A 22809-nucleotide genomic window follows, 5' to 3' on the forward strand; every position below is an offset into this window, starting at 1 on the left:
TCTATTGTGCTGTCAAGGTGGAGAACCACTGCTCTAATCAAAAAGAAGTAGGTACCATGCTAGGAACCCTAGTCACATATCTTAAAACTACAGATAATCGACTCAGAACTCTTGGAGGGAGAGGCATTCTATGTGAGCAACAGTAAGGAAGCAGGGCAGAGTGTGGTTGGATTGGGTTTGGTTGAGCACCAAATTTTGAAGAGTCCATCTAAATAGAAGCCTCTGATAATTTTGGATAATGGTTTGAGAAAAGGCTTGTGGGTCCATGGTCAAGTTGAAATGCCTGTTGCAGAATGTCTTCTGGGGGAGGGGACATGGATGCTAGATGCTCAGGATTCAACTTCAGGCATGTGCCTAATTGTACCCAAAGGAGCTTGCTATTCTTCATATTTACTGGTTGCTGAGTGATTCATACAGTATTAGGGGAGATGTGTTCAAATGAAATGTGTGGCTTCTATGTAAAGTAGCTAATTTCTTCCAGGATATTCCAGCCTACTGATGCAAGCTTGCAGAACAATGCAAATTCTGGTGTGTGAGTGTGTGTGTGTGTGTGCGTGTGCATGGGTGTGCGTGGGTGTGTTTTGGGATGGGAAAACAGAGCACACATAGAAATGCTTATTTCTAGGGCATGGAACATGCCTTCACTTCCCTCCTCTGACCTTTACACCAAAAGCATAAGAATGACCCATTGTCCACTGGCCCTGGTTACTCCTCTGGATGCTCAGTGGCTGAGATGGCCTCCCACCTGGCCAGTTGGCAGCTGTCAGGGTAGCCCCATGTGTCCCAAATTTGTTCCAGTGTGGCTTCTCCCTGCCGATCCCTCATCCTCTGGCATGGCATTTTCTCCATGACAGTCTGCCCCCTCGCTGCGCTCGCTGCCACTTTGGTAAAGGCTTGCAACGACAGAGAGTAACAGCCCCTGGTGAACCCAGTTTGTGCCGGCAGCATCAGCAATGGAAGAGGCCTCCCCCAGGCTGGAAGAAGACTGGAAGAAAGGCCTTCAACGAGAAGCGAGCTGGCAGGTAAGAGATGTCCTCAGCTCCAGACAGACCCAAATCTCTCAACTCTTTCAGCCCAAGTCTGGGCACTTCCCATCAGTCTGTTTGAAGAATTGCATTGTCTGCAGGCACATTCATTTGGGAAAAGTCATCATTAGTTTTCATTTCTTTTTAAACCATGCAGATAGGACTCCAGATGCATTTACTCTAGATTATTGAGCAAGCTAATAGAATTTTACAAATCTATAGGTGCTGCTAAATGTATGCTTACTTAATAAAATCCCTTGAATTAACAAGTTGCAGGTGGATAGCAAAGGGAACATACAGATTTGGTTGGTGGGAGTGTATGTTCCTTGCCGTATAAAAATTTAACACAGCATCTGTCATCAGACTTATTTTATGGTGGCAGCAACTTGGAATGAGGGGCTTGGTTTTAACTTATTTCGATGAGTTGACCATTCTTTCAATGCAGCTTGTGTGCCTTCCTTATTTATGCTGAACTCATAATAGCTAGAAGCTCTGTGGCATGCAGAGAGTTCAAGCTAAAGGATTCATTTTGGTGTAGAGGCAGTTTTCATTAAAATATACAAAGCAGTAATGTTTATACATTATAATACCTATTTCAAATTAGCAAAATTATATGCTCCTGTCTCGTGAGCTGCCAACTGAAATCCCTTCCTAAATCCTGTTGAATGGCTTTGATTACTCTTCTTCACATTACACATTACACACCTCTAATGCATATTTTTACGCATCCACTCCATTGCCATTTAATTAGACGACAATATTGAAGAGCGATGCCAGAGCTTTTTTATTTTTTTTTTCATTTTTTAAACTCCGTTGCCTTATGGAAAAAGAACACTTCCATGCACGAAGCATTTCTTATGGGTGGTGTTGGTAAACGCGAAACTGTGATTTTCCATTTAGTCGGCGGCAGAAAGTTTCATATAGAAATGGTGATGGGGAATGAGTCGATTTCCAACATCAATATTTAAAAGTGAGTCTTCCTTTTTATACAAAGAGGGGAGCTTTTCATAAGCTTTCTCCTTTGCAATAGAAAGTTCAGCAAAATGTAGTGGTGATATTGACAGGTATGCTCTGTTCTGAGCAATAGTGATGATGTTAAGTTAGGAGCTTCAGAAAAAACATCCTGTAACCTGTGGTGAAATGAAAGTCCTTTCACTCCTAGTGGGAGTATTGTTTAGGAAGTAGAAAGTGATACCAAAGAAATCTGCCTGCTGCTTTAATGATGTCATGTGGGGTTTCCAGGGAGGGCGTCTAAACAAATATTCATAGTCTATGCTATGTTGATGTATCTTTTGGACTTTTGCCTTTTGTTTACATGTTTTCTTCTAGAAAGTTGGCATCTTATGGAGTCTTCATTTCTAAGGAGGCCAAAGGGAGGCAGGATGTGAGTGATGACTCAGAGAGCTCTGTGAACAAAATCTTTAAACTAGAAACATGACATCCAAATGTGTATGCATCCTATCAATGTGAGCATCCCATGGACCTTTAGCCGGGTAATTTCCCCCAAGGCAGATCATAGAAATGTTCTCTGTGCTACTTGCCTTTGCTTCCAAAGATGTGATCCTGTACAGCTGGTCAACCCCTGTCATTTCCACTGTAGTAACCAAAGCTCTCCCTATAGGCAGCGGTTATGAAATGGGCATCTTGCTCTCCCCAAATCTTGGTAATGCATGACGCTGGGTGGAAAGGATGACACAAGGTGTTAGCTTCAGCGTCACCAGTCTGGCCTTCCAGCCCTCCGTCATCCTACTTGCCACCCCCACTCTCCTGTCACCCAGATTGCCATGCTGGATCCCACATGCATGGAGCCACCCCATTGTAAGATGATAATCTGTTCCTAAGGGCCCAAGAAAGGAAATTTTAAATCTGATAGCACTAGATGAGGGACCTACTTTGGCCATCCATGGTAGTGATGGAGTTGGGAGAAACTTTAAAAACCAATTGTGATTGATGTTCATGCTTTAATTTAGTTAAGTACTGCATTTCTTATTGAAACTGATCCAATACTACTTTCCTACCTAGCTACAATTGACCAATCACAGTGTCAGGTGTGTGTGTGTGTGTGTGTGTGTGTGTGTGTGTGTGTATGTGACATACATACACCGACCTTTCCAAGAAGCCTAGAAGGAAGGCATGATTACCCTCACCACCCCCACTTTACAGATGAGAAATTAAGACTCAAGGAGGTTATAGAACCTTCCCAAAGCTACCCAGTATTTAGGTACAGGCTTGTTTGGCTCCACTGCCTGTGTTCTTCCCATTTGGGTTGCTGTGCCATCTGAATTGAATTTTATCTTATGGAATAATAGCTTCTGAGCAGCTGTGATGTGGGCAGGCAGGAAGCAGGAGGAAGAAAGGGAAAAGTGTGCCGCTCTTCTAATGGATTAATCAATCTCTGAGGCATTAAGACTTTAATAAAATGTTCTTTAATAGTTTATTTGTTAACCCTTACTCTAGACCAGGCACTAAGCTACATTTCTAATTCTTTTAAGTACTCTGACAGATAAGATCTATTGCTATTATACAAATGGGAAAACTAAGGCTCAGAGGTGGAAGGGAATGTACCCAAGGTAACACAGCTACTAAGATACTGTAAAGGGATGTGGACCTGCTTGGATCCAAAGCCTATACTATTATACAAGTCTGCCTCTCAGAGTGTATTTTCAAATTACATTTTGATCATACATATTTTAACTATCTCATCTCACAAATGATGTGATGAGATTTAATCCTTGAGATGTTCCCCTGATAGTATTTTTAAAATAAATTAGGAGTTGGGCAAAAATGCCTTACTCACTCACTTCTTCAGAATGTATTTTAATTGGGTGCCGTTTGCCTTAAATGAACCAGCTTGCCCATTGAGTTGGAAATGAACTAGATACAATTTCTAGAATCAACTGTAAATCTGAAAATACATTGAAGCATCTAATTTGTATTGGAGAATGAATAGTGGCTGTGTCACAGTTGATATTCTTATCTTGCATAGCCCATCTCAGCTCTGGGAACAGCTCAGGAATGAAGACGGCAGTGGCTTCTGCCACCACATAACCACCTGATCACTGGAAAACTTACTCAAGACAGTGCCTTTGCTTCTTCACTCGTAAAGGCAGATGCTTATGCTCCAGTGAGGCCTGGAGGGAAGATGGGAGGAGATTTGATGATGCTTCATTGTTATGGGCAACTGTCAGTTGAAAGATATTATGAAGGGGCAAACAATTAATTTCTGGGTGATGTTTTATCTTGGGTTGGTTCCCTTTAAAATAACTGATGTAATTGCCGTGTGGACCAGTCTATCGATACTGTTTGTCTGTGCCTGTCTCCCCCACAAGAAGATGAATTCCTCAAGGACAGAGATGCATCTTGTCTTTGTGTCTCTGCACTTAGTACTGAGCCTGGCATACACTCAACCCTTGATGATGTTTGCCTAACTGAAGGGAATTGCAAATTTGATCTGGAAGGAAGCTGAGACATGATCTGGGTCTGACTTTGCACTTGAAGAACTGAGGCTGAGGGAGGCTGAGTGTTTGTCCCAAGTTCCACAGCGGTTAGTGGGGAGCAGGAATAAGGCTCTCTCTGTTCAGCCTTCATTCTTTCCTCTGGATTGCTTCATCATAAACTTCCTGTGCCTTGACTTTTTTATCTGTAGAGTTGGAACTAGAGTATATTATCTATTCCTGTTTTTTTATCCCTAGAGGCCCGGTGCATGAAATTCATGCACTGGGGCGGTGTGTGTGTGGGGGGGTGGGGAATCCCTCAGCCTAGCCTGCGCCATGTCACAGTCCAGGAGCCCTCAGGGGATGTCCAACTGATGGCTTACGCCCACTCCCTGGCAGTCGGACATCCTTAGCGCTGCTGCAGAAGTGGGAGAGGCTCCTGCCACTGCCGCTGGGCTTGCCAGCTGGGAGCCTGGCTACTGACTGAGCAGCACTCCCCCTGTGGGAGTGCATTGACCACCAGGGGGCAGCTCCTGCATGGAGCGTCTGCCCTCTGGTGGTCAGTGCGCATCATAGCAACCAGTTGTTCCAACGTTCGGTTGATTTGCATAGTAGCCTTTTATTATATAGGATGGTATCCCTCCCTGGATAGGAGCTATAACATAAGGGTTGAGAATGAGATCTAGAACCTGACTTCTGCATCCTAACCCTGGTGTCATCAATTTTTAACTATGTAACGTTGGTAAAGTTCTAACCTCTCTGGGCTTCAGTTTTCTCACTATGAGATGGAGATAATTGTTCTAGCTATCTTATAAGGTTGTTGTGAGGATTAAATGAGTTAATTTATGGAAATTACTTAGCAGAGCACTTAAATAAGTACTGTTTAGTGACTATGGGGTATACTGTACATGTCAGCTACTACCTATCTATTATCTAGTTAATGAGACAGCCATTTAATATGGTGTGTGTGTGTGTGTGTGTGTGTGTGTGTGTGTGTAAATACCTATTGTGTGAAAACACATCCATACTTAAGTGTATGAGAAAGTGATCAGACATGTTGCTCTTCAACTTGAAGTCATGGTGGGTAGAATATAGCAGGTCATAGGTGTCAGATAGTAAAAAATGCTCCATGTATCATAGAAGCATTGAGGACTGGCTTCCAATCTGTCTAAGGCAGTGGTTCTCAACCTTTCTAATGCCGCGACCCTTTAATGCAGTTCCTCATGTTGTGGTGACCCCCAACCATAAAATTATTTTCGTTGCTACTTCATAACTGTAATGTTGCTACTGTTAATAAATCATAATGTAAATATCTGTGTTTTCCGAGACCCACAGGTTGAGAACCGCTAGCAGGGTCACCTAAGACCATTGGAAAACACAGATATTTACATTACGATTCATAACAGTAGCAACATTACAGTTATGAAGTAGCAACGAAAATAATTTTATGGTTGAGGGTCACCACAACATGAGGAACTGCATTAAAGGGTCGTGGCATTAGAAAGGTTGAGAACCACTGGTCTAAGTAGTTACATATAGGGGGTAATAACAGAGCTAATTAAACAAAAAGGAGTTAAGCCACACAAATAAACTGTTTAGGCCAAGAGAGAGAATGCATCATAGGCACAAAGAAATGAGATTCTAAAGTATGTGTTGAACCACCAGTTATCCTTTGGTGCTATCCTTTTAGAGTGAGGCAGAAGTAGTGGTGATGAGTCCAAAGAGACAGGAAGGAGAAGGTCCCGTGTGGTCAGACCAAACAGCTTCAAAGAACAGCAGAGATCCGTAGATGTGTTGTAAGCAGGGGCATCAATTTAAAAAAAAAATTTTTGTGTGTGTGTGTGTGTGTGTTAATCCTTATCTGAGGATATTTTTTCCATTGATTTTTAGAGAGAGTGGAAGGGATGGAGAAGGGAGGGAAGGAGAGAGAGAGAGAAAGAGAGAGAGAAAGGGAGAGAGACACACACATCCATTGGTTATTTTTACTGGGGCAGGGGATTGAACCTGCAACCCAGGTATGTGGCCTTGCCTGGGAATCAAACCCATGACATTTTGGTGGGTGGGCCAATGCCCTAATCACTGAGCAGCACTCGCCAGGGCATAAACATTTGTTTTAGGAAAGATAAGATCATTCTGACTTTAGTGTGAGGATAAATTGAAGTACAATAAGACTAGAGTCCAGAAACACAGTTAAAAAGCTGCTTCTCCACTTTAAGTGCAGGCTGGCTGGATCATGGACACAAGATGGAGGTGGAAAGGCACATTCAGAAATATTAGAAGATACGGCCTCAGGATTTGGTGAGGGATAGATGCCAGGTATAAGGGTATGGGAAGAGTCAAGTGACCCCCAAGTTTCTCTTTAGGGTGGCTAGGTATATATAGGTGCCACCATCTGAAAAGGGATAGGCAGAGAAGAAGGTGGTCTCTGGGCTCAAGATGGGATTGATAATAACTAACAAAATAAATAGTGGATTGGAAGAGAGTTATAAGAACAAGGAATAATATAGGTTATTTTTTTATACCAGGAGGATAAACAAAGCTCTGTGAAGACTCAGAAAACCCAGGAAGAGTTAGAATTGACCAAGAGCTTACTTTGTGCCAAGCGCTGTTTTAGGCATTTGATTTATATTAACTCATAGAACCTTCACCATTGCGGCATTAGGGAGATACAAGTAGTATCCTTGTTTTGTAGATGAGGAAGTTTTAGAGACATTAAGATCACTTAACAAGTACATGGGACCCAGGAGGCCTGGATCCAGAGCTTATAAGTACCCTAGGATTATGTCCATCCACGTAGAGCAAGGGAGCAGGACAATTTCACAGAGTAGGTGGCCTTTGAGCCAGGCTTTTAAGGAGGAGAGTAATTTGTGAGCAGTAAAACCCTGGGTTAGGCTCCAGGCTCTACTGCTTCACTGATGCGGGGTATGCTCGACTTGCAGCACAGAGAACAGTCTCTTGCATGTCTCTGGGTTCAGCTGTTGTCCTAAGGTTATAGGACTAACTGAGTTTGTCAAGGTGGTGCAGGCCAACTCCACAGCTCCCAACAGAGGTTGCACATGGTGAAGGGGGCCTCTAGCAAGGCTGGCCCAGTGCCCAGCAGGCCACGGAGTCTGGGAAATGGTAGGCCTGGGAACTAGAAGGCCTGGCTAGGGAAGGTCCAGCAGTCCTAGGTTTGTGACCTCTGGCAAGTCCTCACTTCTGTGAGCTGTTTCCTTCACTTAAATGTGGATGTGCTTGGCACATAGCAGGTATTCAAAGATGAAAAACAAAATACCCAGATCCTAGGTAAAAGTTCAGTGAAATAATGTGTGTTCAAAAGAATGTTGTCTGATGTAAAGTGTTTTTACAAGCATAAAATTTTATTTCTACTAACTGAAAAGAAAGAGAATTGTATGTTTGAGATAATACCGAATACAAAAATAGCTTTGTGTACTCTTTATCTTCCCTTCAAATTCTGTTACCATTTTGTGTTTCAGTTTCCACATAGGAAGGAAAACAACAGGTTTGATGTTGTTTTCTCCTCTCAGGAAAGGATTCTTTTCTTCACATTTGAAGCACCTTAACATTGGGATCAATGGAGTAGTGGTTCATATTTGAGTTTACTTCATGTTTAGAAAAATCTGCTGTAAGACACTAATGTTATCTATCAAATGAGGAAATCATGATGATGGGTCAAAATCAACACCTAAAGATGTAGCCTGACCTGTTGTAACTTTATGTCAAGAGTGTGATGGGCCCAGCAAGAAATGGTTTGAAGGTAGAAGCAGAAAGAGTTCAGGTTCCCCAGAAAACAAATTTCATCTCTTCTGGTATTGTTGCATTTCTGGCACAATGGTATGTTTGAGAAGACCTCTTTCCTCACTGGTTGTATTTACTTGTTGTTGCCTTGTAAATATTGTGGGACTCATTCATTCATTCATTCATTCATTCGGTCAAAGAAGGTGAATGTTTGATGTATGTCTTACATTAAAATACCATAGATTTATGAGGCTAGACAGGACTTTGGGATGACATGTCATTGTTTTCGTCCTAGATACTCCTCACTCTGAACGGAAGCAACTCCAAAAGGCTGAAGACAGATGACCTTGTAGAGCTTTCTCTATAATTCATTCCTAAGGTCTAACAAACAATTCTTAAGCTGAGGAAATTCTTCCTTGGGGTGGATTTAAACCACACCCATTACAGCGGAAGGCCAGTCCCACTCCTCCGTTCTTCCTGGAGGTGGAGAAAAACAGCTCAGTCACTGTCCTCAGGAATCAGCCTTCCCGGCCTTGAAGATCATTATGAAAGCAGCCCTCAGCTTTTGCTTCTCAGGGCTCAGCAGCCTACATCCTTAGGTGTAATTCTTCATTTCCATCTTGAGTTTCTGTGAACCTTCTCCAAGTCTGCTCATTACCCTTAACTTTTAGAGGCTAGAACTTTTTAAGAGGATCTAGCTAGGGCTAACCAGTGGTGATCATCGGCTCATTTATTTAACCAGCTAATACCCTTGTACAGTACAAGGGTATTAGCTGGTTAAATAAATGAGCCGATGATCACCACTGGTTAGCCCTAGCCAAGGGTATTAGCTGGTTAAATAAATGAGCCGATGATCACCACTGGTTAGCCCTAGCTAGATCCTCTTTGAGCTTGACATTTTAAATACTGGACCTTTAAGCAAAGCCCTGAGGGTACAATGATAAATAAAAACAGCATAATGTAGCACTTAGAAGACTGGTTCATATCCTGGATGGATCACTGCTTATCAGCTGTATGACCCTGCATTTTACTTAAACTCTAAGTCCCAGTTCCCTTATGGGCAAAATGAGATAATAATAGTACCTACCTCATAGGGTTGTTGTGTGGAAAAATACATGTAATATACTTGGAATAGTGGTTGACACATAGTTATAGTCATGGAACTTTTAAATAAAATAAAAATTAAGTAAGATGCATACCCTGACCCCCAGTTTGTACCCTCTCTACTTGGAAGGATAAATGAATAAACAAACAACTAATTGTGTGTTCAGTGCTCTAGTCACAGTCGGAGTGTGTGGACTGAAGTTCAGAGGACCAAGAGGAATTATTCTTCAGGGCATCAGGAATGGTTTCATGGATCAAGGAAGATGAACTGTTTCATATACTTAAATTCACGTACCATTGACTGATAAGCTGGGTGAGACCTTGGGATGACATCTCATTTTTCATTTTTACCTGTTGGATCTTAGGAGAAGACTTAGGGCTATCTAGGTGATGAAGAGGGTGAGTAGGTCTTTCATTCAGAGGGAGCCTCATGAACCAAGAACCAGACGAGTAAATGTTGGGCACATGTTTGAACAGCGGTCGGGGCTGGTTGTGCCCTCGGGTCTGATGGGGAGTGAGGCTGGGAGGAGGTTCTTCCATCTGGGTGGCATCAGATCATACACGGAGTTGGAGGCCTCAGGGAGGCTTTCACCTTATCCTTAACCTAATCCATGCTCATGGGGCTTTATTTTAAGAAGCAGTAGATCAGTTAAGGAGGCTGCCATAGCACTTGATGTTTCTCTTCTAGTCATTTTTTTCCTCCGTCTTGGGTCAGAGTTATGTGTCAATCCCCGGAGGCCAGAATCTGAATCTTATTCATTTCTTGTTTCTCTCAGGGCCTATCCTAGCACCAGGCACAGAGTAGGCTTCAGCCACGTGTGTTGAAATCAAGTTGCCATGTGCAAGCAGTGCCCTTGTCTGCCTGTTCTAGGACGACCCATTGCGCTTATGCATGAATGAACAATGCAAAATACATGAACCCAGCAATTCTACAGTTTTCAAATTTGACTCAATTTCGAGCATCTCTTGGGAAGGGAATAGTTTTGTGTAAAACTCCAGAAATCCAATATGAGAAACAAATTCTCCCTGTGGCGTCTTTGCCGTTCACATTCAGCTTCCTGTTCTCCTGGTGCCTCATTCAAGGCAGGTTATTCTGACTGGGGCCTGACGAACCCCGAGTGAGCCTGACTTACACTCTTTTCTTCTCCAGCTCCTTGAGCAGCGACTTTCCTAGCTTACAATTCACGCTGACAATGGCTAAAGCACATTTGAGAGGCGGAGGGCAGCCTTTCAAAGAAGGTTGAGGGGAAAAGGCAGCTCTTGAGTATCTAAGAGACAAATATGTTTTACATCAAGTTCCCCTGAAAAAAATGTCAACAGCAGTGAGAAATGCTCAAGTCGTAGCAGCTGGTTGAATATAGCGACTCTCACTTGGGGCACAAAAGCCACAGTTTTCTATCTAATTCTCTACTCAATCATTCCATGGCCCCTGTCTCAAGCTCAATTTAAACTCAGTCCCCAGTACACAGAGCCACTGCACAGCCTATAAAGAAATGACTGGCTGAGGGACTGAGGGGCGGACAGAGCCATGTGGTGACCCAAAGCTAGAGTTACCAAGTCATTCTGGGGTCACGTGACATCCCTCCCCAATGCCTCTCACAAAGTCCATGTAAAATAGGTCATTTCTCCTTTAGCCTTTAAATTGTGATTATCTTCATCTAATAGGATAATATGCTTCTGTTCAAAATGCTCATTCCATGTGTTGGGGAAACAGTCAAATTTAGTGGAGACTGGCGTGGGGTCGAGGATGGTGGGGGGAGGGAGGGAGACACTTGAATTGTAAGTTTGCCTCCAGGGCTTTGAATTGAAATGGAGCTGGGCTGGCTCTCAGCAAAACTCCATTACAGTTGGGGACTGTTTGTCTTTTTCAGAGGAGTTTGGGTGAGCAATAAATATGACTGCTCTGTAGGGAGAGCGTCCTAGAAACTGTTGGATCTTTCTTTACACATGTCAAGTGTATTTCAGTTTTCCTAAGCACCTTTCCATGCATAGTCCCTTTTCCTTCTCATAGAAGCGATAGGGAGGAAGGGGCAGCAGGGTTGTTATTACCCATAGTCAAATGAAGAAACTGGGGCTGGCATGTTAAGAGCCTGTCCCAGTAGGATTTGGACTAGAACCTGGGTCTGCCGTGTAATCCTGTGCTTGTTCACTCAATCGAGCTGCCTCTCTGTTCACTGGTCAAGTGTAAACTTTCCCAAAGCTTGTAAACAATGATGCTCTTCAATGAATACTTAATTAGCCTCAATCAATTGCCCTCTTCTTTAAAACATGTGACATTTAAAGCTGAAATCTTTTCTGTGATTGGTTCAGAGGAAGGAAGAGGTTCTCCCTCTAGCTCCAGCCACAGGAAACGTCTGGTGGAGAGGCAGGGTGCTCACATCCCTCGGTCCCTCCGTGCTGGTTACAGAGCTGCAGGCCTGGGCTTCGTGCAGCAGTGGGGTCCAGCCAGCTGTCACACAGTTAGTAACCCAGGATGTGCTGCAGAAACACGTAATGCGTGTAACACTCTCACAGACTTTATTCTTAGCATTGCTGGAGTCCTTTCTGACCCAGGGAAAGGAGGCACTCCGTCTCTGACAACAGCTCCTTGCCGAGATGGACTTAAATAGCGTGCATCACCCCAACCCCACCATGTGGGGGAATCAACATTCCAGTGCATCTGAGATTGAACTAATGAGGCCCAGATGTTTTCTTGAGATGTTTTTGGAAACTGAAATGGCCAAGAGCTGACCCACTACAGCTTTGTTGTTATTATTTGTGTGGGAGTGATATAAACTCTTGGGTGCATTGGTCTTTGAAATATTTCTTTAGTTCTTGATCTTGGTGTTCACACAGAACTTGGGGAACTGCATCTTATGTTGTACTTTTCCTGCGTCATTAATGTACTTATTTATCTTTAATTTCACCTGCCTGGAATCAATCTGCTCTCTCCCATCTCCTTTCTCAACCAAAAAAACTTCAATAGAAACAAAAAAACCCCTCATAGTCACCCTTAAAAACTCTGATCATTAACTCATGCTACCTTGAAATTCTAGAATATAATCATAGTTATATTACTTACAAGAATGAGCTCTGGAGTCAGACAATGGGAGGTTGAATCCTGCTTTGCAATTGACTACTTGGATGAACTTGGACATATTTCTCCTCTAAAGCCTGTTTCACTCCCTTTAAAATGGGATTACAATAGTGACTTTCTTTTAAAATAGTTATGAAGAGTAAAAGAAATGATATAGCTAAATCCCTTGGAAAAGTGACTAACATATAGAAAGCACTCAGTAAAAACTAGCAATTATTATTGTCATTGTAAAGGTGTTTCCATATAGACCAAGAGCGTGACAGTGCTGTTCACAATTTCATTCATTTCAACCTGCTAATACATGTGACAGAAGTAAGATATAAAAAAGAGGAGACAAAAATAATCATATTATCAGGTAAAATTATTGTCTACATAGGAAAGTAAAGATATTCAGAAAAACAGAAAAATTATTAGAAAAAAATGAGACTTGAGTTGGTTGATTTTATATATATATATATATATATATATATATATATATATATATATTAATAACTTTCTGGTTTAGCAGTGATAACCAGTTAGAAAATATGAAGATAAAAATCACTGAAAAGATCACTAAAATATAAACTATCTAGGAATAAGCTCAGTAAGTAATAGCACAGACTCTGTATACAGAAAATAGTAAAATTTTAATAGAAGACATAAGAGAAAGCTTGGATGGAAAAAGGTGCCATCTTCCTAGAAAAAAAGGGATTAATACTGTCAACCCTTTGATTCTTCTTAAATGAATGTACATATTTAATGTAATTCTAATCGAAATCATGTTGCTGCTGTTGTTTTCTGGAAACTTGACCAAGTATTTAAAGTTCATCGTGAATAATAAATAGAGTGAAAGAGCTAAAATCACATTTAAAAAGAAGAGCAGTAAAGCAGGCTTTTCTCTAGTAGATATTATAATGTACTATAAAGTTATGATAATTAAAACAGGATGTTATGGTGTAAGAATCCATAGACGAATGGGGTTGGAATAGATCAGAGCAGGCTCTAGTAAATATGAGTATAGGATGGGAATGTGGTTAGGGTTAGATGACGTATTTGTGTAGGAACTGACAAGTGTGCAATAAGTGTTTTTGAGTCACCTGACCAGAAGAAAATACTACAAGTTGAATTTCAGAGGGAAAAGAGTAAAATATAAAATTCAAAAAATAAAAATAAAAAGAGAAAACATAGATTAATATTTATCTAATTTTGGACTGGGAATGCTTTGTAAGCATAGAGGAAGAGAGTGATAATTTTCATTTTGTAAATATTTAAAAATTCTCTATGTCAGAAATGTAATAAACAAACAAAAAAACCAACTAACAGTAAAGTGGAAAATATTTTTGACAAACCTGGTCTAAAAGGCCTGATATGTTTAACAAATTAAACGTCCATGCAAATAAGACGTAACGTAACATTATACTGGGGAAAAAATGAGTTAGATTCCTGAGCAATTAACAGGAGATATTTCTTATCAATACATGTATGAAACAAGTTGTAGTCATATTTGTCAGCACAGAAAGCCAAGTTAAAACAATAACAAGACACAACTGGTAAAGATTTTGAGAAACAATGTTGGTGGCGATGTTGGGGATGATGGGGTGAATCCCACATGGCTACTGCCTCTGCCTTTTGAGGCTTTAATTACTACCACCTTTCTGGAAATAAACAAGGTAATATGTATCAATAGCTTAAATAAAAAAAAAAACACATGAATTAATGTTATTCTAGAAATAGATCCTAAGAAAGTTTTCAGAGACGAAGATATAACTTCATGTAAAAGGATATCTGTTTTAACGTTGTTTATTTTAATACTAGAGGCCCAATGCATGAAATTTGTGTAGGGGCTCAGCCCTCAAAGCCCCGGCTTCGTCCAGAAGATTGTCTGGACGGTCGTTCTGCTGTTCGGTCTAATTAGCATATTAGCTTTTTATTATATAGGATTGTTTGACTCATCTTAAATTTCCAGTTATAGATTAATGGCTACATACTATACTATTATGTAGGCATCAAAAGTGATGCTTTAAATGTTTTATGTAGGGAAGTTTGCTTTTGATATACTATTAAATGAAAATAGTGAAAAATATACTTTGGATTAAATATGGTACCTGAAACCCAACAAAAGACAGTAAAGATATAAAAACTGTTTAAACCTCAAAGGACAAAGAGAATAAAAGAAGAGATGACATTGGTGAACAAATAACTACATTTGAAAGCTCAGAAGAGAATAAACAAATGGTAACTGGCTTGGCACAGCATTAAAATAAGAATGAAATTTAAGCTTGTAGGGGGAGGAATCAACAAAAAGCAGGCTGTTTGCACTGCCAAATTCTGGGAGTGCTCCAGAATCAGATATACTAGATACTTTAGAAGGTGAGGACGAGAGGCGGAATGGAACACAGGTGAGTAGGCTGAAGGTAGATAGAAAGAACAGAGCCCAGATCCCACTGGTCCAAGGCAGAAAACAGATGGTTCAGATCCTAATACAGTTGAGCCAGATAAGATTTGGATTTGAGGACAATCAGGCATCTTGGAGAGACAGGCAATAATAAGGAGGTTTCCGATGAAAGTCTGCAAACTGAACAATGAGACACCAGTATTCTCTTCCCATTCCAAAATGTTGGCAGCTTACCTTATGCTCTGCCAGGGAGGAGAGTGGAGGATTCCTTTCTGGGGAAACTGACTGGTTAAATAGAAAAGGCTTCCTAGGAAAAGGTCAACTCTGGTTCATGTCACACTGCAGCAAAGCCTACCCCTGGGATCTCCTTCCCCTGCTCCTGGAACCGCCCGTCAGCCTTGGATGTCGGACTCTGTCATGGAGCAGATGATCAGATGTTACTGAAAGGCCTCTAATATGAAAGAGAGAGACAAAAACAGAAACATAAATGAACTGGAGCAAATTCAGGCAATGCAGAGCAGAGGGAAACAGCCTCTGCCTTTCTCTACTTCTTTCCACACTTCCCAGGTGGATGACTCAATAGAAATTTCATCCTCTGTAAACTTGTATGGAGTTAGTGATTGTCTAGCCACTATGCCGTACACCTGAAACTAATACAAAATAATATTGAATATAAACTGTAATTGAAAACATTTAAAAATAATTTGAAAAAAGCAGGAGGATTTTTATTATGTATTCCATGTGAGTTTCATTCAAAGAGTTAGGAATTGTGCTGTTAAGAAAAGTATTTTTTTGAGGATAGGCATAATTAACATATAAATTGTGATTTGAGTGGGCTGAATTTGTTGTTACTCTGGGTTTAGGTTCGAGGGCTGACTCTTCTACTGATTAGCTGTTTCATTTTGGGCAAGCTACTTTATCTCTCCAAGCTTTGGTTTTCTCATCTGTAAAATGGAAATAAAAATAATAGGTATCTTAGAGGGTTAAATCAGATAATGAATGTAAAGGGATGAACACAGTCCCTGGCTCATACAAGAGTTTAGGGCATGTTAATGATCCTGGGAGCAGTAGAAGCGTAGTGTGGGTTAGGGAGGGAGGAGATTAGTGGATCCCAGTAAACCCTCTACAAATATTGTACCTCTGGTCATATTTGTAATGTTGAAATTACATTAAATGGCTATTGGGAACTACGACAGAAAAATGTGAGAGGAACATGGAGATATGTAGGGAAACTAGTCAAAGTGATGTGGTACCCATTTTAGGTCTCACACCTTCACCAACCACTGTCCTGGGTAGAAGCTGGCTCTACCTCTGGTTGTGGTATTTAACAATTGGAGCAAAACTAGTATTAGCAATATATTACAAGTTTTATTATTTCTTCCAGTTATCCACTTAATACTTCATGAGACATCTCTGAATATAAAGTAGGTCTGAGAATTACTTGAGAATTTCATGGGTAACAGTTCTAAGAAGTTGCTAAGCAAAAGTGGAATGCTTGACCTTGATCCCTTGACTTTAGAGGTGACTGGTAGAGACCACCAGTGGTCACACATTTTCACAAGGAAGCAGAATGGACCCTTAGGTTGCTGGGTCTCTATAATGTCAAACCGGTGTGACGGTTTTCTTGTTTTTAAGAAACACACCAGTCATGGTACAGAGTATTTTGAAAACATGATGTATTATTTGATGACAAGTTCTGTTCCCTGATATATGAGGTGGAGATGGGTTCATATAAACCTGAAGGTTTCTGCAGAGCGGGGGAGTATATGATGCATTTCTCTCTTTCACCTGAAACTGTTCCTTGGCTCTTTGGATTTGAAGGGAAGAGAATGATCATGAGGGCTCACTTAGGCATTGCCAAAGCAAAACACTGGCATCTGTGAGGGTGCCAGGAGGGTCTTCCTTCTGCTTTCCGGGAAAGCACTCCCTGTCTCTTAGGGAAGGACGGAGCTTCCTAGTCATTGTATTTTGTTCATACCATGGTTCAGAACACCCAACATCTCTCTGTGCAGATTTGGGGATGTAGGAAACACTTGGTCAGGCAGATTCTTAAGGGCCAAAACATTCAATTATTTGTATCCCGCTGCACTGGGCAAATAACTTCAGTTAGTGGAAGTTCCCACAGGGAGAACACTCTACCAAGCTTTCAGGGAATTCTATGAAGGAATGAAAGGGCTAGGCTGACTTCAGAGTACAAAGATGAGGGGAGGGAAAGAATGAAGGGGATCACGTGGGAGAAATGACTTCCACGGCGAAAGGTGATATAAAGATGGAAATCATCAGGGGAATTGGGGGAAGGTGACTGAGGAGAAAGCTGCTAATGTGTGTGATAGTTTACATTTAATTCTCACACCAAACCTAGGATACAATTCTGTAATTATTCCCATTCACAGACAAGGAAACAGAAGGGTGGAGAACTTGCTTCTGTGTTGGGTGCCCAAGCTCACACGGTGCTAGTAAATGATGTCTTCTCAGGTCTTTCTGGTTCCAAAGGCCCTCGTGTTTCTTCCCCTTGCTTAAGGAACATTAATTTATTTCCAGGTATTTTGCAGTTACTGGCCATCCTCCTTGCTGGGATCCTCTCTTCTTAGTGTTTGTTGGGCCAATCCACTTTTTCTTCTGGTAACAATTTGCTTTAACAGAACCCTCTACATGAATGAGGAGGAGGCTTTGGGCATCCAGGCTAAGTGCTGTTTTCATGTGTCTCTTTGGGTGTGGGCTGGACACCCAACAAGAGACAGGAGAGTTCAAAGACATCACAGCTCTTCCTTGCCCTCTCTCTAGCTGGCTCACATTCCACAAACTGAGATACACGGGCTAACAAGGCCTTGTAATTGCCTATAAAGAGGAAAGGCCAGTTTAATACTTGTCGGTAGCATGCAATTGTCCAATCCTGGCTCCACCTCTAGAAGCTGTGAGAACTTGACAATTTACTTAGTCTCTTTGTGCTAATCTTTGTGTTTCCCCATCTGTAAAATGATGATAATAATGGTAGCTGCCTCATAGGACTGCCCTGAGGATTCAATAAGAAAATATCATCACCATCACCATTACCATCATCATCATGGCACTACCATCCCCAAAGAACCTGCACATACTGTGTGCCCAGGATGTGTTGGCTCTTTTCACCTGGGACGGGTTTTAGTTACTGGAAGTTTGGATTTACAGGAGGAAGGGTGAGTTAAGGGAGGAGTCAGGGTTCAAGAGAAGGAAAAGCAGAAATAAGACAGTGCTTGTGAATATAAGCTCCCACTAAGTGCTTGATGTCTCTCCTCTTGACTCCTATGAACAGTTTACCCACCTCACTCCACCCATATAAACACACACACACGCACACACACACACACACACACATTTTTATTACTGATGAAGTCCACCATTCACCAGAATACTCTGAAAACGCTTTCTCAGAAAAATGAAAGTTTTCTGGATCACATTTATGTAGTGAATGAGAGAAATATTAGGGAGCATTTTAGAAGACACCCATTGGAGCTTTTGGAGCTATTGTTCATACTTCTCTTAAGTGTAACTCTAGCTGGACTGAAATTTGCAACTAAATGCAAATTTGACACTGCAAGTCTTGAGTGTTTTAAGGAACACCCACCTACCGACTTTCCCTCCAGCAAGTCTCACTTGGCCAGCAATTCCCTGTGTAGTTGTATTGTACCAACATGTCCACCTGGTTTTGTCTCCCTGGAACCAATGGGCTCTTTGAGGAGTCACTGATTGCTCCAGCATCTCAGCGCGGCTGAGTCACCCTCAGCCTGTTAGATACCAGAAGCCTTTCAGACGATCAATCATAGTTCAAAGTGTTGAGGCTACTGGAGGTTGCCTGGGGAAGTTTGTATGTGTATTTCAAGAAGGGTAGTTTAGAAATCTTTGGTCATTGGGTGCACAGGGCCTGAAGATTGCCACTGATGGGAGGGCTGTGCACTGGGGAAAGTAGCTAAGCCTTTATGAATCAAGTTTCAAAAGCCATGAATTCTAAAATAATGTAAAATAAGAAATAGGATAAAGAAAATTAAAAAAAAAGAATCAAATTTCTGCCTGGTCAGAGTGGCTCAGTTGGTTGAGCATTGTCCTATGTACCAAAAGGTTACCAGTTTGATTGTAATGTTTCTCTCTCCTCTCTCTCTCTTTCCCTTCCTCACTCTAAGAATGTCCTTGGGTGAGGATTTAAAAAAAAGAAAAGAAAACAAGAATCAAGTTTCTTTTTTTTTATGTGTGTGTTTGAATTCCTAATTTTCAGATTTATAAGAGCAAGTAATTATATCACCAGTTAAATCAGTGAAAAAATCTACAAAACTAAAGAAATGCTACTCTTGTTGAATAATATACGTACATAAAATCAGAGCAGTGCACAAATCCAGAATCCTAATGTTATATTAGATGGTTGCGAATGCGAAGCCTATGTTCCTATTTCCATTGCAGATCTGTTTTCTTTCAGTTTGAAGGAATGTTTCCCTTAACAAAAAAACTCTAATGTTTTATTTTAGCCTAAAGGGATACATTTCATGCAAGATCTGTTGTAAATGATTTTTTTGAGGTTTTGAAGAAATAAAATATTTTTATTTTACTCCCATTATTTTTGTTAATTTTGTTCTGGTAGGAGTCAAACATAAATGAACTTTAAAAGTTGAAACTTTCCACCTGTCTAGTTCCCAGGGAGGCGAGATTGCTCATGAACTAAGAATTGTTGAGAGAGAAATGAATGGAGAGCAAGTGAAGTATGGAGCCTGGCATTGGGAGATTAGGAACATCTTCTCTTGACCTTTGTAAACTGTTTGTAAAATTAATATGCATGTCTAAAATTCAACAGCATTTCGAGCCCCATCCAGCAAGATGTGAATTGGAAGTGATCTAAATTTCCTTCTAGCTTTAATTTAAAAATTAAAAAAAAATATATCAAAGTCTGTGCTTACAACATTTTATTTAAAAAATCAAACTTTTTCAAAAGGACTTTATAATGAAAAACAATGGGCCCACCTCGCCTCACTTTGAGCCCTATTCCTCTGTGGCAAACACCATTGCCCCTTCCTGCTTTTTAGGCTATAACTAAGCAGAACAAAAAGTTAAGTATTCTGATTTAAACTGCCGTTTAACATTTCAAATGCTTAAATGACACTTAGTAACGCATTGGAGTTTGTGGGTGCGTTATGCTCCGAGAATTAGGGATGTGAGAATAGGAAGGCTCCTCATGATGTAGACTGTCTCATCTATATCATTAAAGAAGTAAACGAAGTCTAGAGAGGGGCGGTGACTTGTCCAAGGTCCAACAGTCATTTTAGACGTGCTGTGAAGTAAAACTTGAGTGTGATGCCCTTTCCCTTCTACCTACTGCTGCCCAGGATTTATTTTGTCTCAATTCAGGCACATCCTGACTAGTGCTATGATGAACTAAGACTCATCTTTATTTTCTTTTTTAAAAACATATTTTTTATTGATTTCAGAGAGGAAGGGAGAGAAAGAGAGAGAAAGAAAGATCAATGATGAGAGAGAATCTTTGATCGGCTGCCTTCTGCATCCCCCCTATTGGGGGTCAAGCCAACAACCTGGGCAGGTGGCCAGACCAGGAATTGAACCATGACCTCCTGGTTTATAGGTTGACATTCAACCACTGAGTCACACAGGCCAGGCCTAGGCCTGTTCTATAGACAGTGAGACAATTTTAAAATGCCAGTTAACGTGAATGCAATAGCAATGGTGCATTTGCCAGTGAGAGATGAGTGCAGGTTACTATGTACTTATAAAAATTATAATGTACCTCTAAGACTGACCCAGTTTGGCAGGAAAAAACCAACACCAGGCAATTTGGAACAGGAAAAATAAAGAGTTATTGATACAAGGAACTATGTAACATGTTAGAAAGTATAATTGGTACAAGTTTTTCAACGTTAATATTAAGTTCTAGTCATATCTTTTCATAATTGGTTTCTTCAGTTATTAGATGAAGAAAATATTGATAATTTAGGAATTATGAAAAATATATGATAGGGAGACCTAGGAAAATGAGAGTGTAAAGATTGGGGAAATAGAATTTGTGGTGCACGTGTGCTATTTGAATATATATGGAGGCGATGATGGTCAATTAGAGGCAGAGTGCAGGGAACGTTCGGGAATTCTGAAACTAACAGAGATGGACACATTTGAAATCTAGTCTTAAGGTCAGAAAGAGTTTGATTATGTAGTAGCTAGGCCAGTTAGATCAGTTTCACAAACTGAAAGAAATCATAATTGGCCTAGACAAGGAGTTGGCAAAATTACTCTGTAAAGGACAAGAGAGTAAATGTTCAGAGCTTTGCTGGCCAAAAGGTCTCTGTGGCATTTACAGATGGCAAGAAAGCAAATGAGCGTGGCTATGTCCAATGAAACTTTATTTATCATCCCATAAATTTGAATTTCATATGATTTTCACATGTTACAAAATATTCTTACTTTAATATTGTTTTCACCCATTAAAATATAAAAAGCATTCTTTTTTTAAAATATTTTATTGATTTTTTTTTTTTACAGAGAGGAAGGGAGAGGGATAGAGAGTTAGAAACATCGATGAGAGAGAAACATCAATCAGCTGCCTCCTGCATACCACCTACTGGGGATGTGCCTGCAACCAAGGTACATGCCCTTGACTGGAATCGAACCTGGGACCCTTCAGTCTGCAGGCTGATACTCTAACCACTGAGCCAAACCAGTCAGGGCTGTAAAAAACATTCTTAACGAATGGATCAAGAATACAAACATAGGCGGTCAGTGGGATTTGGCTCAAGATCCCAGTTTGCTGATCACTGGGCTAGACTAACAAAGGGTTAGGGTCTATTATTTAAGAAATGGATGTGTTGTCCTGCAAACAAGCAGATTGGAGCTGCCACTCTTTCTTCTCTTTAATTTTGTGGTTTCCGGAATCTAAGCGCTCTCTGTTTTGTTTTGTTGTTTGAAGACCAGAGTCTTGACAGAAGACAGAATAAGGTCTGTGTGTGATCTTTTCACTCTAATACCCCATTTCCTGATCCACAAACACCTCGGTGGATTAAACAAAGAGCATTCTTTACTGCCTTGCACAGACCATTTGCTGAATATGTTGCCATCATGACTAAGGTGTAGGCACTTGTAAAGATTTCTGTGTTTCTGAAGTGCAATCTGGGCCCTGATTGGATTCTGTATAGGGTTTCCACTGGTGGGAAAACCTTTCCATGAGTCCTCTGGGTTCTAATTCCTCCTATGTTAGAAGGGCTGTATTAGCTAACAAACCCCAGAAATGCACTCAGTGGAGAATACCCAGCTGCATCCCTTACTGATCACTGACATCCCTGAAAATGGGGGATTTATACTTAGTATAATTCATACTTCAAATCTCTATAATTTTGATTAATTCCTGGCCCTTTTTATGACACTAATACCATATACTAATGGTGTGCTTTAAGGTGACATTTCTTCCTTATAAGAACTCTGATACTGATGGCAAACTGCTACTTAAGGAAGTCACACAGTGGAAAGTGTTGGAACTATAACTCAAAGCCAAACCTGACTCCAGTTGCATCAGCCCTTCTGCTCAGCCACACTGCCTTCCCTCTAGTTTAGCATTCATAGGGCTTGGAATCTAAAGCCACTTGTAAACTTTGATTTGATGAGGTCAATTTTTCTTAAAATGTATTGCCAGTAGAGAGAGTTTATGTATTTTATTAATGTGTTTGGTTCCTCCTAAGCAAAAGTCATTGACTTGAGTGTAGGAAGGCATCTCATGAGTGAAAAATTAACACCCACATTTAAATTTGTTGAACAATTAGCCTGTCTTTTCCTCTGTTGACCTGGGGTCTTTGGCTTTGGACATTAAAAGAAAATAGATACTTAAGGAAACAGGATAATTTAAATGAACTATTAGATAATAAATTGAAAGTTAAGTTCCTTTGAATCTATAGGATGGATGGACATAGGTACAAAAAATTCTCAACTAATTTATAAGTTACTTGTTTATTTTCCACATCCTGTATTTAGCAAGTGGATGTCTATAGTATTTACTTATTCTCTGTTCTGCCAACTCACTTTGAAAACCCATGC

At 40.7% G+C, this 22809-nt stretch overlaps 1 protein-coding gene across 3 annotated transcripts in view; it reads left to right on the plus strand.

Moving 5' to 3' along the window:
• The window catches only part of PPARGC1A (PPARG coactivator 1 alpha), a 655697-nt gene that overhangs the window by 353772 nt on the left and 279116 nt on the right, over positions 1-22809 (plus strand). Inside the window, exon 1 of one of the 3 annotated variants that reach the window (XM_080640300.1) lies at positions 855-1022. The exons of the other annotated variants lie outside the window; for them this stretch is intronic. Coding sequence (XP_080496426.1) covers positions 954-1022 — 69 coding nt within the window. The 5' untranslated portion in view covers positions 855-953. Of the gene's footprint in view, positions 1-854; positions 1023-22809 lie in introns of those variants that run through there. 3 annotated transcript variants of the gene reach the window in all.

Source organism: Plecotus auritus (genome assembly GCF_963455305.1).
Source record: "Plecotus auritus genome assembly, chromosome: 1".
NCBI lineage: Eukaryota > Metazoa > Chordata > Mammalia > Chiroptera > Vespertilionidae > Plecotus > Plecotus auritus.